We start from the raw sequence: 16,761 nt of genomic DNA, 5'->3' as shown, positions 1-16,761 counted from the left end.
AACCCTAACCCTAACCCTAACCCTAACCCTAACCCTAACCCTAACCCTAACCCTAACCCTAACCCTAACCCTAACCCTAACCCTAACCCTAACCCTAACCCTAACCCTAACCCTAACCCTAACCCTAACCCTAACCCTAACCCTAACCCTAACCCTAACCCTAACCCTAACCCTAACCCTAACCCTAACCCTAACCCTAACCCTAACCCTAACCCTAACCCTAACCCTAACCCTAACCCTAACCCTAACCCTAACCCTAACCCTAACCCTAACCCTAACCCTAACCCTAACCCTAACCCTAACCCTAACCCTAACCCTAACCCTAACCCTAACCCTAACCCTAACCCTAACCCTAACCCTAACCCTAACCCTAACCCTAACCCTAACCCTAACCCTAACCCTAACCCTAACCCTAACCCTAACCCTAACCCTAACCCTAACCCTAACCCTAACCCTAACCCTAACCCTAACCCTAACCCTAACCCTAACCCTAACCCTAACCCTAACCCTAACCCTAACCCTAACCCTAACCCTAACCCTAACCCTAACCCTAACCCTAACCCTAACCCTAACCCTAACCCTAACCCTAACCCTAACCCTAACCCTAACCCTAACCCTAACCCTAACCCTAACCCTAACCCTAACCCTAACCCTAACCCTAACCCTAACCCTAACCCTAACCCTAACCCTAACCCTAACCCTAACCCTAACCCTAACCCTAACCCTAACCCTAACCCTAACCCTAACCCTAACCCTAACCCTAACCCTAACCCTAACCCTAACCCTAACCCTAACCCTAACCCTAACCCTAACCCTAACCCTAACCCTAACCCTAACCCTAACCCTAACCCTAACCCTAACCCTAACCCTAACCCTAACCCTAACCCTAACCCTAACCCTAACCCTAACCCTAACCCTAACCCTAACCCTAACCCTAACCCTAACCCTAACCCTAACCCTAACCCTAACCCTAACCCTAACCCTAACCCTAACCCTAACCCTAACCCTAACCCTAACCCTAACCCTAACCCTAACCCTAACCCTAACCCTAACCCTAACCCTAACCCTAACCCTAACCCTAACCCTAACCCTAACCCTAACCCTAACCCTAACCCTAACCCTAACCCTAACCCTAACCCTAACCCTAACCCTAACCCTAACCCTAACCCTAACCCTAACCCTAACCCTAACCCTAACCCTAACCCTAACCCTACCCTAACCCTACCCTAACCCTACCCCTAACCCTAACCCTAACCCTAACCCTAACCCTAACCCTAACCCTAACCCTAACCCTAACCCTAACCCTAACCCTAACCCTAACCCTAACCCTAACCCTAACCCTAACCCTAACCCTAACCCTAACCCTAACCCTAACCCTAACCCTAACCCTAACCCTAACCCTAACCCTAACCCTAACCCTAACCCTAACCCTAACCCTAACCCTAACCCTAACCCTAACCCTAACCCTAACCCTAACCCTAACCCTAACCCTAACCCTAACCCTAACCCTAACCCTAACCCTAACCCTAACCCTAACCCTAACCCTAGTGAGCCTAGACCACACATTGCACTCCAGCCTGGGTGACAGAGCATGACTCTGTCTCAAAAAAAAAGAAAAGAAAAGGAAAAAAAGACAGAGAAAAGAAAGCCAACAAGACACCATTAGGCAAACCATTGTCAGTTTATGGGAGTTTGGGAAGGAAAGTAGAGAAAGGAGAAGAAAGTTTATTTAAAGAATGGCTGAAAACTGCCTAAATCATGGGAAAGATTTAGACATCTAAATCCATGAAGCTTAAAGATTCCTAAAGAGGTTCAAACCAAATAGATACTCACCAAGTCACAATATAAGCAAATAGTCAAAAGTTAAAGAAACTTTGCAGGTCAGGACAGAATCAAATACTACATTCAAAGTGCTGAAAGAAAAAAAACTGCCAGCAACTAATACTATGTCTGACAAAGCTGTCCTTCAGAAAGAAAAAACAAATAACGTGCTTCCTCGACAAACAAAGCTGAGGGCATTCAGGACCACTAGGTCTACCTTAAAAAAATACTTAACAGAGTTTTTCAAGTAAAAATGAATGAAGTTGGGAGCAGTGGCTCATGCCTGTAATCCCATTTTGGGAGGCTGAGGTGGGTGGATCACCTGAGGTCGGGAGGTCAAGACCAGCCTGGCCAACATGGCAAAACCCCACCTCCAGTAAAAATACAAAAAATTAGCCAGGTATGAAGGCCACTGAGATCGTGCCACTGCACTCCAGCCTGAGTGACAAGAGTCAAACTACATTTCAGAAACAAAAAACAAAACAAACAAAACAAAACTTGAGGGCTGGCCTTCTGCTCCTCTCCAACCCCCCCTTCTCTGGGCCCAAGCCACCTTGGCTAAGGAGGGGGCGAGGTGTGAGCCCCTGCCAGGAACCCCCTGCCCGGACCAAGTACTCGGCCCCCAGGCCTGCGTTCAGTGAGGCCTCCCGTGGCGTCAGCATGTTCGTGTGGAGGAATGTGGAAGGTCACTCTGTGGCCATGTTCCCCTGGTACTCCATCCCCTTCCTCACCCCTCCCTGCAGCCACACGAGGCCCAGCAACCTGCCAGTCACTCAGTGGCCTCCAACCAGAGAAAACAACCTGCCAAGTTGGCAGCTGTTGCTCATGAGCATCCACCAGGTGGGACAGGGAGTGTTGACCCTGGGCGGCCCCCTGGAGCCACCTGCCCTGAAAGCCCAGGGCCCGCAACCCCACACACTTTGGGGGTGGTGGAACCTGGTAAAAGCTCACCTCCCACCACGGAGGAGCCCTGGGCCCCTCAGGGGAGTCCCTGCTGGACGGTGAGACAGAGAATGACCATGATGATGCTTTCCTCTCCATCATGTCTCCTGACACCCAGTTGCCTCTACCACTCAGATGATGTCAGGCCCAGTCCCTCAGTGCCCTGCGCAAGGAACAGGACTCATCTTCTGAGAAGGATGGACGCAGCCCCAACAAATGGGACAAGGACCACATCCGGTGGCCCACGAGTGGCGGTCATGATCTTCAGCAAGCGGCACCAGGCCCTGGCAGGGCGCACCAGGGTCACTCCAACCAGGATATCCGGACCGCCAGCCAGATGCTGAGCGAGCGGTGGTACACCCTGGGGCCCAATGAGATGCAGAAATACCACGACCTGGCCTTCCAGGTGAAGGTGGCCCACTTGCAACAAGGACCGAAAGAAGTCCAGCTCAGAGGCCAAGCCCACAAGCCAGGGGCTAGCAGGAGTGTAACAAGGGCTCGTGGGAGCGGAGCATATCAGAGACGGGCACTGCCACTGCCCCTGGGGTGTCCTCTGAACTCCTGTCAGTTGCAACCTAAACACTCCAGAGCTCGGATACCAAGGAGCAGCTTCTGTGGGGCAGAACGGCTGCACACAGTCAGGGAACCTGGCTCAGCCTGGCCCAAGCCTTCTCCCACAGGGGGGTACACAGCCTGGACGGCAAGGAAATAGACCATCAGGCACTACAGGAACTGACACAGGTGGTGTCTGGCACTGCATCACACTCTGGCCCAAAGCCTTCTACTCAGTATGGAGCTCCAGGCCACTTTGCAGCCCCTGGTGAGGGAGGTGACCAGTGGGCAGCCCTGCTGCTGCCCACTTGAGATGCTCATTCCCAGCAGATGGCCAGTGAGGACATGGCGAGTGACGAGGAGCACACGGTCATCCATGAGGAGGAGGGGGTGATGATGTCATGGCTGATGATGGCTTTAGCACCAAGTTCAAGGAGTGGGTGACTGACTTGAGAGTGGGGACAACTCTGGGGAGGAGCCAGAGGGCAACAAGGGCTTTGGTGGGAAGGTACTTGCACCTGTCATTCCTTCCTCCTTTACTCCTGCTGCCCCTTGCTGGATCCTGAGCCCCCAGGGTCCCCCGATCCACCTGCAGCTTTTGGCAAAGTCTATGCTCCCACCCTATCCTCCCCCTACACATACTCGGATGCTTCCTCCTCAACCTTGGCACCCACCTCCTTCTTACTGGGCCCAGGATCCTTCAAAGCCCAGGAGTATGGCCAAGGCAGCAGAGCGGGCCCCCTATGGCCCCTACCCCTGGGGATGGGGACCCACGGACGCCTTCCAAGGCGACCTGTTTCCTCCCAATGGATCCTGCCACCTTCTGGGGCAAGAGACCTGAAAGTGTGGGCGACCTGGAGCTACCAGGCTCCTCAGTCATCAGGGTCCCTCCCAACACTAAGGCTCTCCTAAGCAGGAGCTGGGCTGAGCCACCCGGGGGGCAGAGGGGGGCTGGACTCAGGTGAGTATGGGGGTGGGGGCTCCTGCACTTCAACACAGGCAGCGGGAGGGTTTTCTCCCCATTCCCTCTGCACTCCCAACTTGAGCTATACTTTTTAAGAAAGTGATTCACCCTGCCTTTGCCCCCTTCCCCAGAACAGAACACGTTGATCATGGGCGATATTTTTCATTGTGCCAAAAAGTTGCCATGACCGTCATTAAACCTGTTTAACACCAAATAATCAGTAAAATAAAATAAAAAATTCGGGCTTGGTGCAGAAACTCACCCCAAATAAATCACCTACCAAAATATTTACATAATGGTGGAAATATTCCAAAATTCAATATTTTGGGATTTATACACAAAAGATAAACAAATTAGAGGCCAAGAGGCTGCCGGAAGGGAAAAACGGGGCCTGGGAAGGCCGTTGTGACGAATGAGCTGGGCCTAAAGAGGCCGCTGGCAGGCGGGAGCTGGGCCTGCCGAAGCGGCCGAGAGGCAGGAGCTTTGGACTCGGGAGGCCGCAATGAGGCAAGGGCTAGCTGGGCATGGAGAGTCCGCTGTGAGTCCGCTGTGAGTCCAGGCCCATGCAGACCTTTGAGAGGCAGGAGGCCAGGCCTGCAAAGGCCCACTGGAGGTCAAGTTCTGGGCCTGAAGAGGCCACCAAAAGTCAAAAGCGGGGCCTGGGAAGGCCGCCAAGAGCCATGAGCTGGTCTGGGCTGAAAGAGGCCACTGGGAGGCAGGAGGAGCTGGGCCTGGAGAGGCTGACTCGAGGAAGTTTTGCACCTGGAGAGGCCGCCGAGAGGACGGAGCTGGGCCCGGGAAGGCCGACTTGCTGCTCTTCCAGGCCCAATTCCAGGCCGACTTGACGACGACTTGGGCCTGCAGAGGCCGCCGGGAGGCCGGAGCTGGGCCTGGAGAGGCCGACTTCAGGACGATTTGGGCCTGCAGAGGCCGACGGGAGGCCAAAGCTGGGCCTAGAGGAGCCCACCGACCTTGCCATCGGAGGGCAGGAGCTGAGCCTGGAGAGGCCACCGTGAGGCCTGAGCTGGGCCTGGGGAGCTTGGCTTCGGGAAGTGGTGGGCCTACCAGGGCCGCTGGGAGCTGGGCAGGAGCTGAGTCCAAAGACGTTGTTGGGAGGCCAGAGTCAGGCCTGGAGACACAGCCAGGAGGAAGAGCTGGGCCCGGAGAGGACGCCGGGAGGCTACAAGTGGCTCTGGAGAGGCCGATTTGAGGAGGCCCGGCCTCAGCCTCCCACATGGCGGCCTCTGCAGGCACAGCTGTTTCTCTTGGCTGCATCTCCCACCTCCCAGGAAACAAGCTTTTTTGGCTCAGCTCCCGCCTGCGTTTGTAGACACCGAAGTTTCGGCAACCAAGCTCTTCAGACCCACATCCCGCCTCCCAGTACCTGAACAGTCCCAGCTCCGGCTGGAGAACAGAGTCTGTAGGCCCCGCTGTTGCCTCAGAGGGGTGTCTCCAGGCCCAGCTCTCGCCCCACCACGACCTCCCAGGCCCAAGGACCTGCCTACCTCCCAGCAGCCCACGTGCGACCCTGCTCCTCCCTCACGGTGGCCTGTTGAGGCAGGGGCTCACGCTGACCTCTCTCAGCGTGGGAGGGGCCGGTGTGAGGCAAGGGCTCACTCTGACCTCTCTCAGCGTGGGAGGGGCCGGTGTGAGGCAAGGGGCTCGCGCTGACCTCTCTCAGCATGGGAGGGGCCAGTGTGAGGCAAGGGCTCACGCTGACCTCTCTCAGCGTGGGAGGGGCCGGTGTGAGGCAAGAGGCTCACGCTGACCTCTCTCAGCGTGGGAGGGGCCGGTGTGAGGCAAGGGGCTCACGCTGACCTCTCTCAGCGTGGGAGGGGCCGGTGTGAGGCAAGGGCTCACACTGACCTCTCTCAGCGTGGGAGGGGCCGGTGTGAGGCAAGGGGCTCACGCTGACCTCTCTCAGCGTGGGAGGGGCCGGTGTGAGGCAAGGGCTCACGCTGACCTCTCTCAGCGTGGGAGGGGCCGGTGTGAGGCAAGGGGCTCAGGCTGACCTCTGTCAGCGAGGGAGGGGACGGTGCGAGGCAAGGGGCTCACGCTGACCTCTCTCAGCGTGGGAGGGGCCGGTGTGAGGCATGGGGCTCACTCTGACCTCTCTCAGCGTGGGAGGGGCCGGTGTGAGGCAAGGGCTCACGCTGACCTCTCTCACCGTGGGAGGGGGCGGTGTGAGGCATGGGGCTCACTCTGACCTCTCTCAGCGTGGGAGGGGCCGGTGTGAGGCATGGGGCTCACGCTGACCTCTCTCAGCGTGGGAGGGGCCGGTGTGAGGCAAGGGCTCACGCTGACCTCTCTCAGCGTGGGAGGGGCCGGTGTGAGGCATGGGGCTCACTCTGACCTCTCTCAGCGTGGGAGGGGCCGGTGTCAGGCAAGGGCTCACGCTGACCTCTCTCACCGTGGGAGGGGGCGGTATGAGGCATGGGGCTCACTCTGACCTCTCTCAGCGTGGGAGGGGCCGGTGTGAGGCATGGGGCTCACTGTGACCTCTCTCAGCGTGGGAGGGGCCAGTGTGAGGCAAGGGCTCACGCTGACCTCTCTCAGCGTGGGAGGGGCCGGTGTGACGCATGGGGCTCACTCTGACTTCTCTCAGCGTGGGAGGGGCCGGTGTGAGGCAAGGGCTCACGCTGACCTCTATCAGCGTGGGAGGGGCCGGTGTGAGGCATGGGGCTCACTGTGACCTCTCTCAGCGTGGGAGGGGCCAGTGTGAGGCAAGGGCTCACGCTGACCTCTCTCAGCGTGGGAGGGGCCGGTGTGACGCATGGGGCTCACTCTGACTTCTCTCAGCGTGGGAGGGGCCGGTGTGAGGCAAGGGCTCACGCTGACCTCTATCAGCGTGGGAGGGGCCGGTGTGAGGCAAGGGCTCAGGCCTACGTCTCTCAGCGTGGGAGGGGCCGGTGTGAGGCAAGGGGCTCACTCTGACCTCTCTTAGCATGGGAGGGGCCGGTGTTAGGCAAGGGCTCACGACCTCTCTCAGCGTGGGAGGGGCCGGTGTGAGGTAAGGGGCTCACGCTGACCTCTCTCAGCGTGGGAGGGGCCGCTGTGAGGCAAGCGCTCACGCTGACCTCTCTCAGCGTGGGAGGGGCCGGTGTGAGGCAAGGGCTCACTCTGACCTCTCTCAGCATGGGAGGGGCCGGTGTGAGGCAAGGGCTCACGCTGACCTCTCTCAGCGTGGGAGGGGCCGGTGTGAGGCAAGGGGCTCACGCTGACCTCTCTCAGCGTGGGAGGGGCCGGTGTGAGGCATGGGGCTCACGCTGACCTCTCTCAGCGTGGGAGGGGCCGGTGTGAGGCAAGGGGCTCACGCTGACCTCTCTCAGCGTGGGAGGGGCCGGTGTGAGGCAAGGGCTCAGGCTGACGTCTCTCAGCGTGGGAGGGGCCGGTGTGAGGCAAGGGCTCACGCTGACCTCTCTCAGCGTGGGAGGGGCCGGTGTGAGGCAAGGGCTCACGCTGACCTCTCTCAGCGTGGGAGGGGCCGGTGTGAGGCATGGGGCTCACTCTGACTTCTCTCAGCGTGGGAGGGGCCGGTGTGAGGCAAGGGCTCACGCTGACCTCTCTCAGCGTGGGAGGGGCCGGTGTGAGGCAAGGGGCTCACGCTGACCTCTCTCAGCGTGGGAGGGGCCGGTGTGAGGCAAGGGCTCAGGCTGACGTCTCTCAGCGTGGGAGGGGCCGGTGTGAGGCAAGGGGCTCACTCTGACCTCTCTCAGCATGGGAGGGGCCGGTGTTAGGCAAGGGCTCACGACCTCTCTCAGCGTGGGAGGGGCCGGTGTGAGGCAAGGGGCTCACGCTGACCTCTCTCAGCGTGGGAGGGGCCGGTGTGAGGCATGGGGCTCACTCTGACCTCTCTCAGCGTGGGAGGGGCCGGTGTGAGGCAAGGGGCTCACGCTGACCTCTCTCAGCGTGGGAGGGGCCGGTGTGAGGCAAGGGCTCAGGCTGACGTCTCTCAGTGTGGGAGGGGCCGGTGTGAGGCAAGGGGCTCACTCTGACCTCTCTCAGCATGGGAGGGGCCGGTGTTAGGAAAGGGCTCACGACCTCTCTCAGCGTGGGAGGGGCCGGTGTGAGGTAAGGGGCTCACGCTGACCTCTCTCAGCGTGGGAGGGGCCGGTGTGAGGCAAGGGCTCACTCTGACCTCTCTCAGCATGGGAGGGGCCGGTGTGAGGCAAGGGCTCACTCTGACCTCTCTCAGCGTGGGAGGGGCCGGTGTGAGGCAAGGGCTCACGCTGACCTCTCTCAGCGTGGGAGGGGCCGGTGTGAGGCATGGGGCTCACTCTGACCTCTCTCAGCGTGGGAGGGGCCGGTGTGAGGCAAGGGCTCACGCTGACCTCTCTCAGCGTGGGAGGGGCCGGTGTGAGGCAGGGGCTCATGCCTCTGGGCAGGGTGCCAGAGGCATGGGCATCAACAGGCCACCGTGAGGGAGGAGCTGGGCCGCATGTGGGCTGCTGGGAGGCAGGCAGGGACTTGGCCCTGAGAGGCCGCCGTGGGGTCAAGAGCTGGGCCTGGAGAGGCCCCTGGGAGGCAAGAGCGGGGACCTGCATAGGCTGTTCTCCAACCATTGCTGGGCCCGTACAGGCCACCGGTCGGCAGGAATTAGGCCCGAAGAACTTGGCTGGAGAAAGTTCGGGGCCCACAAAGGCGGTTGGGAGCTGGGCAGGAGTTGAGCCAAAAGAGCTTGCTTACTTGCTGGGAGGCACGGCCGGGAGATGCCAACTTCAGGACAACTTGGGCCTGCAGAGGTCGCCGGGAGGCCCAAGCTTGGTGTGGAGGAGCCCACCGACCGGAGACCATTTGGGGCCTGCAGGTGCCATCGGAGGGCAGGAGCTCATCCTGGAGAGGCCACCATGAGGCCTGACCTGGGCCTGGGGAGCTTGGCTTGAGGAAGCTGTGGGCTGTGGATATTGGATATATCCAATATCCGATGGAGCTGTGCCTGTGGAGGCTGTTGTGAGGCAGTAGCCTCATCTGCGGAGACTGCCGTGACGTAGGGTATGGGCCTAAATAGGACATTGTGAGTCATGAGCTTGGTCTGTAGAGGCTGACTGGAGAAAGTTCTGGGCCTGGAGAGGCTGCCGGGAGGTAGGAGCTGGGCCAAAAGATTTAAGCACATTTACATTTATTAGGGACTTTATTTCCATTATTACAATATATAATAATATATTTAGTATATTAATATATTTAACATATTAATATATATAATAAATATATATATTTATTATATATCCAATATATAATAAAATAATTATAGAACTCACCATAATGTCAAATCAGTGGGCGTGTTAAGCTTGTTTTCCTGAAACTGGATGGTCCCACCTGAGCGTGATGGGAGAAAGTGACAGATCAATAGGTATTAGATTCTCATAAGGACAGCGCAACCTAGATCCCTCACATGCACGGTTCACAACAGGGTGCGTTCTCCTATGAGAATCTAATGCTGCTGCTCATCTGAGAAGGCGGAGCTCAGGTGGGAATGTGAGCAAAGGGGAGTGGCTGTAAATACAGACGAAGCTTCCCTCACTCCCTCACTCGACACCACTCACCTCCTGCTGTGTGGCTCCCTACGGCTCCATGGCTCAGGGGTTGGGGACCCCTGCTCAAGTGCATCCAAAGCGACCCTTCCCAAAACAGTCTTCACAGTGGTCAAGGGCAGCAACCACTTAGCTCCCAAGGCATGTGCCTCAGATGGCATTTTGTCACAATCAACAGTAAGAGGTAGCTTGAGTCACTGTGAGGTCACCTACTGGAAATCACCAGCATCCCATTTCCCACTGGCAAAGAGCTCAGCACTGCCCCCTGGGAAACCAAACCTATGCCCAAATCCCATCTGTGTGGGTTTACCTCCTGGGACCCTTCCTAACATATTAGTCAGAGTCCAATCAGGAAGCATAAACCACTCAAAAGTTTAAAGTGGTAAAATTTAATATGGAGAATTATTCATTATAACAGGTGAACAGCATAATGAGAGATTGGCTAGCACAAAGTAAAGAGAACTCTAGAGAATATGGGACTAGCCCAGGCCAGGCATGGTGGCTCATGCCTGAAATTCCAGCCATTTGAGAAGCTAATGCAGGAGGATTGCTTAAGGCCAGGAGCTAGAGACCGGTCTGGACAACACAGTGAGACCCTGTCTCTATCCAAAAGAAGAAAAAAGTTACCTGGGAGTGGAGGTGCACACTTGTAGTCCCAGCTACTCGGAATGCGGAAGTTTGAGCCTGGGAGGTCAAGGCTGCAGTGAGGCATGATTATGCCACTACAGTCCAGCCTGGTGACAGAGCAAGACCCTGTCTCAAAGAACAAAACAACAACAACCATTTACAGACAGAAAAGACATAGAGCCAATAAGCTGAGGAAAGATGTTGAAATGTGACAAGTAGAGTAACATGAGGTCTTTTGTCTATTTAAAATAATCAAACAAAAAATGACTTACTAAATTATAATACCCTGTGCTGGCAAACGTGCAGTGAAATGGGCACTTTCTTATACTATGAGGGGTGTTTAAATTGTGTATAAGCCTTCCCGGGTAAAGCCTGTCAATTTTTTAAAATAATGGAGACAGGGTCTCACCATACTGCCATACTGCCTCCTCCAACTCTTGGCCTCAAGCAATCCTCCTCTCTTGGCCTCCCAAAGTGCTAAGATTATAGCTGGGAGGCACCCAAAACCCTGTCGATTTACATCAAGGGTAATGAGAATGTCCATTCACCATGACTCACAGTAATCTTACTTCTGGGGAGACAATTCAATCCAAACAAAAGATCATCTGTACACACACAGTAAAAATCTGGGAGTAACTGAAGACAGAGTTGCTAAGTGAAATAAGAAACAGTTCTAAGAAATTAAACTATGGTATCAGTAGGCACCTGGTAAAAGGTCAGTTGATGTTAGCGGCTACTTTTTTGTTGTTTTGAGACAGGGTCTCACTCTGTCACCCAGGCTGGAGTGCAGAGGCCTGATCATGACTCACTGCAGTCTCAGCCTCCCTGGGCTCAAGTGATCCTCCCACCTCAGCCTCCCAAGTAGCTGGGACTACAGGAACATGCCACCACACTAGGCTAATTCATGTGTTTTTCTGTAGGGATGGTGACTCCCCCTGCGTTTCCAAGGCCTATCGCAAACTCTTGGCCTCAAGCCATCCTCCTGCCTCAGCCTCCCAAAGTGTTGCGATTACCAGTGTGAGCCACCACACCTGGCCAGCTGCTACTTTTAGCAATATTATTATTATTCCACTCAATTAAAAATTATTATTTTCAAGGCTATGCAACAGTATGTATCCTACAGCGTAATTGTAAAAACATATACAGTCGTCGTCCCTCAGTATACAGAATCAGTTCCAGCCCCCCATCTCTGCATATACCAAAATCCATGCTTACTCACGTTTCGCTGTCACCCCTCTGGAATCCACGTATACGAAAATTCAAAATATTAGTTGGGCATAGTGGCAAGCACCTGTAGTCTCAGCCACGTGGGAGGTTGAGGTGGGAGGATCGCTTCAGCCTGGAAGGTTGAGGCTGCGGTCAGCTGCGATAGCGCTACTACACTCCAGCCTTGGACAACAGAGGGAGACCCTGTCTCAGAAAAAAAATAAATAAATAAAACAGGTTAGAAACTGTAATGAGGTCTGCTGGGCAAAATTCCATATAAGCAAAGTATAAATTAATAAAGCAAATCGTGATAAATTAGTACGATTGACTTTCTGGAGTTTCTGACAATAAAAGTAAGGAAAATGCAGAACACAAAGACAGAGAGTAAAAAGAGAAATTAGGAAAGCATTCTACATGTTGAATAGGAAGACACTGGCCATGTTCGTGCAGCGGCAGTATGTCGTGACATGACATACCTTGGAGAGAAGTTAACAGATGAGGAAGTTGATAAAAATCATCAGAGAAGCAAAATACTGGTAGCGACACTCAAGTAAACTACGAAATTTCCATAACTTATGTCAGCAAAGTGGGAATACTGTACAGTGTGTGTTGAAGTTCCTATACAACATTGTTTACCTGCCTTTTGTTTGTTTGTAAGGAATGTAGATACTAAAAGTTCTTCTTGCTGTCAAAAGAATATGTGTGAATAAGTCATTTTAACTTATGCTTCTGTTTTTCTTTTATCTTCCTGCCATCATCCCACAGCCTTACTTTAGAAATTTCTTTTTTAGAAAATTGAACAAGTGCTCCTTGTGGTGGCAAATACCTCGAGGATGGGAGGCAGGGGTGGAAGGGTCACTTGAGGCCATTAGTTTGAAACCAGCCTGGCCAACAAAGTGAGACCCCATGTCTACAAAACAATTTAAAAATTACCCAAGTATCATCATGTATACCTACAGTCCCAGCTACCTCAACTTACGGAGAAAGTTCAGGGCCTGGAGAGAAGGCTGGGAGGCAGGAGCTGGGTCTAAAGAGGCCATTGTAACGATGGAGCTGTGCCTGTGGAGGCTGTTGTGAGGCAGTAGCCTCATCTGCGGAGACTGCCGTGATGTAGGGTATGGGCCTAAATAGGCCATGGTGAGTCATGAGCTTGGTCTGTAGAGACTGACTGGAGAAAGTTCTGGGCCTGGAGAGGCTGCCGGGAGGTAGGAGCTGGGCCAAAAGATGTAAGCACATTTACATTTATTAGGCACTTTATTTCCATTATTACACTGTAATATATAATAAAATAATTATAGAACTCACCATAATGTCAAATCAGTGGGCGTGTTAAGCTTGTTTTCCTGAAACTGGATGGTCCCACCTGAGCGTGATGGGAGAAAGTGACAGATCAATAGGTATTAGATTCTCATAAGGACAGCGCAACCTAGATCCCTCACATGCACGGTTCACAGCAGGGTGCGTTCTCCTATGAGAATCTAATGCTGCTGCTCATCTGAGAAGGCGGAGCTCAGGCGGGAATGTGAGCAAAGGGGAGTGGCTGTAAATACAGACGAAGCTTCCCTCCCTCCCTCACTCGACACCACTCACCTCCTGCTGTGTGGCTCCTTACGACTCCATGGCTCAGGGGTTGGGGACCCCTGCTCAAGTGCATCCAAAGCGACCCTTCCCAAAACAGTCTTCACAGTGGTCAAGGGCAGAAACCACTTAGCTCCCAAGGCATGTGCCTCAGCTGGCATTTTGTCACAATCAACAGTAAGTGGTAGCTTGAGTCACTGTGAGGTCACCTACTGGAAATCACCAGCATCCCATTTCCCACTGGCAAAGAGCTCAGCACTGCCCCCTGGGAAACCAAACCTATGCCCAAATCCCATCTGTGTGGGTTTACCTCCTGGGACCCTTCCTAACATATTAGTCAGAGTCCAATCAGGAAGCATAAACCACTCAAAAGTTTAAAGTGGTAAAACTTAATATGGAGAATTATTCATTATAACAGGTGAACAGCACAATGAGAGATTGGCTAGCACAAAGTAAAGAGAACTCTAGAGAATATGGGACTAGCCCAGGCCAGGCATGGTGGCTCATGCCTGAAATTCCAGCCATTTGAGAAGCTAATGCAGGAAGATTGCTTAAGGCCAGGAGCTAGAGACCGGTCTGGACAACACAGTGAGACCCTGTCTCTATCCAAAAAAAAAAAGAAAAAAGTTAGCTGGGAGTGGTGGTGCACACTTGTAGTCCCAGCTACTCGGAATGCAGAAGTTTGAGCCTGGGAGGTCAAGGCTGCAGCGAGGCATGATTATGCCGCTACAGTCCAGCCTGGTGACAGAGCAAGACCCTGTCTCAAAGAACAAAACAACAACAACAACAACCATTTACAGACAGAAAAGAGATAGAGCTAATAAGCTAAGGAAAGATGTTGAAATGTGACAAGTAAAGTAACATGAGGTCTTTTATCTATTTAAAATAATCAAACAAAAAATGACTTACTAAATTATAATACCCTGTGCTGGCAAACGTGCAGTGAAATGGGCACTTTCTTATACTATGAGGGGTGTTTAAATTGTGTATAAGCCTTCCCGGGTAAAGCCTGTCAATTTTTTAAAATAGTGGAGACAGGGTCTCACCATACTGCCATACTGCCTCCTCCAACTCTTGGCCTCAAGCAATCCTCCTCTCTTGGCCTCCCAAAGTGCTAAGATTATAGCTGGGAGGCACTCAAAACCCTGTCAACTTACATCAAGGGTAATGAGAATGTCCATTCACCATGACTCACAGTAATCTTACTTCTGGGGAGACAATTCAATCTAAACAAAAGGTCATCTGGACACACACAGTAAAAATCTGGGAGTAACTGAAGACAGAGTTGGTAAGTGAAATAAGAAACAGTTCTAAGAAATTAAACTATGGTATCAATAGGCACCTGGTATAAAAGTTCAGTTGATGTTAGCGGCTACTTTTTTGTTGTTTTGAGACAGGGTCTCACTCTGTCACCCAGGCTGGAGTGCAGAGGCCTGATCATGACTCACTGCAGTCTCAGCCTCCCTGGGCTCAAGTGATCCTCCCACCTCAGCCTCCCAAGTAGCTGGGACTACAGGAACATGCCACCACACTAGGCTAATTCATGTGTTTTTCTGTAGGGATGGTGACTCCCCCTGCGTTTCCAAGGCCTATCGCAAACTCTTGGCCTCAAGCCATCCTCCTGCCTCAGCCTCCCAAAGTGTTGCGATTACCAGTGTGAGCCACCACACCTGGCCAGCTGCTACTTTTAGCAATATTATTATTATTATTCCACTCAATTAAAAATTATTATTTTCAAGGCTATGCAACAGAATGTATCCTACAGCGTAATTGTAAAAACATATACAGTCGTCGTCCCTCAGTATACAGAATTAGTTCCAGCCCCCCATCTCTGCATATACCAAAATCCATGCTTACTCACGTTTCGCTGTCACCCCTCTGGAATCCACGTATACGAAAATTCAAAATATTAGTTGGGCATAGTGGCAAGCACCTGTAGTCTCAGCCACGTGGGAGGTTGAGGTAGGAGGATCGCTTCAGCCTGGAAGGTTGAGGCTGCAGTCAGCTGCGATAGCACTACTACACTCCAGCCTTGGACAACAGAGGGAGACCCTGTCTCAAAAAAAAACAAAATAAAACAGGTTAGAAATTGTAATCTAACCCTAACCCTAACCATAGTACTCATGTAATTTTGGGTGTCATGTGTGCATTAGGAATGCTACATTTGTGTTCCGACGCTGCAGTTGGAACCAGCAATGCAGCCCCCCGCCTCGGGAGAATCTCGGTGCGCAGGATTGAGAGAGGCTTTTGATTTCCCGTTTTCCACACTGAACCGTTCTAACTGGTCTCTGACCTTGATTATTCAGGGCTGCGACCGTGAAACATTTTATTCACCGTCCATGCGGCCCCAAGTTGTCCCAAAGCCAGGCAGTGCCACCAACATCTCTGCTGAGAATGCTGCTCCGCCTTTACGGTGCCCCCCAGGTCTCTGCTGAGCAGAACACAGCTCCACCCTCGCAGTGCCCTCCGCCCACCCGCGTCTGACCTGAGAAGAACTCTGCTCCGCCTTCGCAGTACTCCCGAAGTCTGTGCAGAGGAGAACGCAGCTCCGCCCTGGCGATGCTCTCCGGGTCTGTGCTGAGGAGAACGCAAATGCGCCCTCGCAAAGAGGCGTGGCGCGCCGGCGCAGGCGCAGAGAGGGGCGGCGCGGCGGGCCGGCGCAGGCGCAGAGAGGGGCGGCGCGGCGGGCCCGCGCAGGGGCAGAGAGGGGCGGCGCGGCGCGCCCGCGCAGGCGCAGAGAGGGGCGGCGCGGCGGGCCGGCGCAGGCGCAGAGAGGGGCGGCGCGGCGGGCCGGCGCAGGCGCAGAGAGGGGCGGCGCGGCGGGCCGGCGCAGGCACAGAGAGGGGCGGGGCGGCGCGGCGGGCCCGCGCAGGCGCAGAGAGGGGCAGGGCGGCGCGGCGGGCCCGCGCAGGCGCAGAGAGGGGCGGCGCGGCGCTGTTGGGGAAACGCGGCGCAGGGCATAGAGGCACGCCGGCGCGTCCCCGGAGGGGAGAGGTCGCTGGGCGAGCGGGAGTGAGGCGCGGCGCAGGCGCAGGCGCAGAGACGCACGTCGCTGAGCTGACGGTGGCGGGGCGTGTTGCAGGCGCACAGTCGCACGCCGCCGGGCGGGGAGCGCGGGGGTGGCGCGGTGCAGGCGCAGAGACACGTCCCCGGCGGCGCGGCGCAGAGACGGGTGGAACCTGAGTAATCTGAACAGCCCGGTTCGGGCCCCCTCCTGCTTGCACCCGGGCAGTACAGGACCCGCTTGCCCACGGTGCTGTGCCATTGCGCCCCCTGCTGGCGACTAGGGCAACTGCAGGGCCCTCTTGCTTGCAGTATAGTGGCGGCACGCCGCCTGCTGGCAGCTAGGGACATTGCAGGGCCCTCTTGCTCACATTGTAGTGGCAGCACACCCGCCTGCTGGCAGCTGGGGACACTGCCGGGCCCTCTTGCTCCAAGTGTAGTGGCGGCTGGCTCCCCTGCTGGCAGCTGGGGACACTGCCGGGCCCTCTTCCTTGCAGTGTAGTCAGGGGACGCCCTCTTCTGACCGCTGGGGGCACT

General features: G+C 54.8%; 1 protein-coding gene and 2 pseudogenes across 1 annotated transcript; 1 reads left to right on the top strand and 2 right to left on the bottom strand.

The window, feature by feature from the left end:
• Positions 1-1,423: 1,423 nt before the first annotated feature.
• On the top strand, positions 1,424-4,466 carry LOC129393145 (protein capicua homolog; annotated as a pseudogene).
• A 100-nt stretch (positions 4,467-4,566) lies between these two features.
• On the bottom strand, positions 4,567-5,809 carry LOC129393266 (putative uncharacterized protein FLJ44672). Its single transcript, XM_055093569.2, has one exon. It carries the CDS (start codon positions 5,552-5,554, stop codon positions 4,703-4,705), a length of 852 nt encoding a protein of 283 aa, XP_054949544.1. The 5' UTR covers positions 5,555-5,809; the 3' UTR covers positions 4,567-4,702.
• Positions 5,810-6,084: 275 nt separating this feature from the next.
• Positions 6,085-15,076, bottom strand: LOC129393263 (putative uncharacterized protein FLJ46235; annotated as a pseudogene).
• Between the last annotated feature and the right edge of the window lie 1,685 nt (positions 15,077-16,761).

This window comes from Pan paniscus, chromosome 8, assembly GCF_029289425.2.
Source record: "Pan paniscus chromosome 8, NHGRI_mPanPan1-v2.0_pri, whole genome shotgun sequence".
NCBI classification, from domain to species: Eukaryota; Metazoa; Chordata; class Mammalia; order Primates; family Hominidae; genus Pan; species Pan paniscus.
This window is presented reverse-complemented; position numbering and strand designations above follow the sequence as displayed.

Excerpts from the sequence above, each read along its gene's own strand:
- LOC129393266 (XM_055093569.2), bottom strand. The coding sequence starts at position 5,554 with ATGCAGCCAAGAGAAACAGCTGTGCCTGCAGAGGCCGCCATGTGGGAG.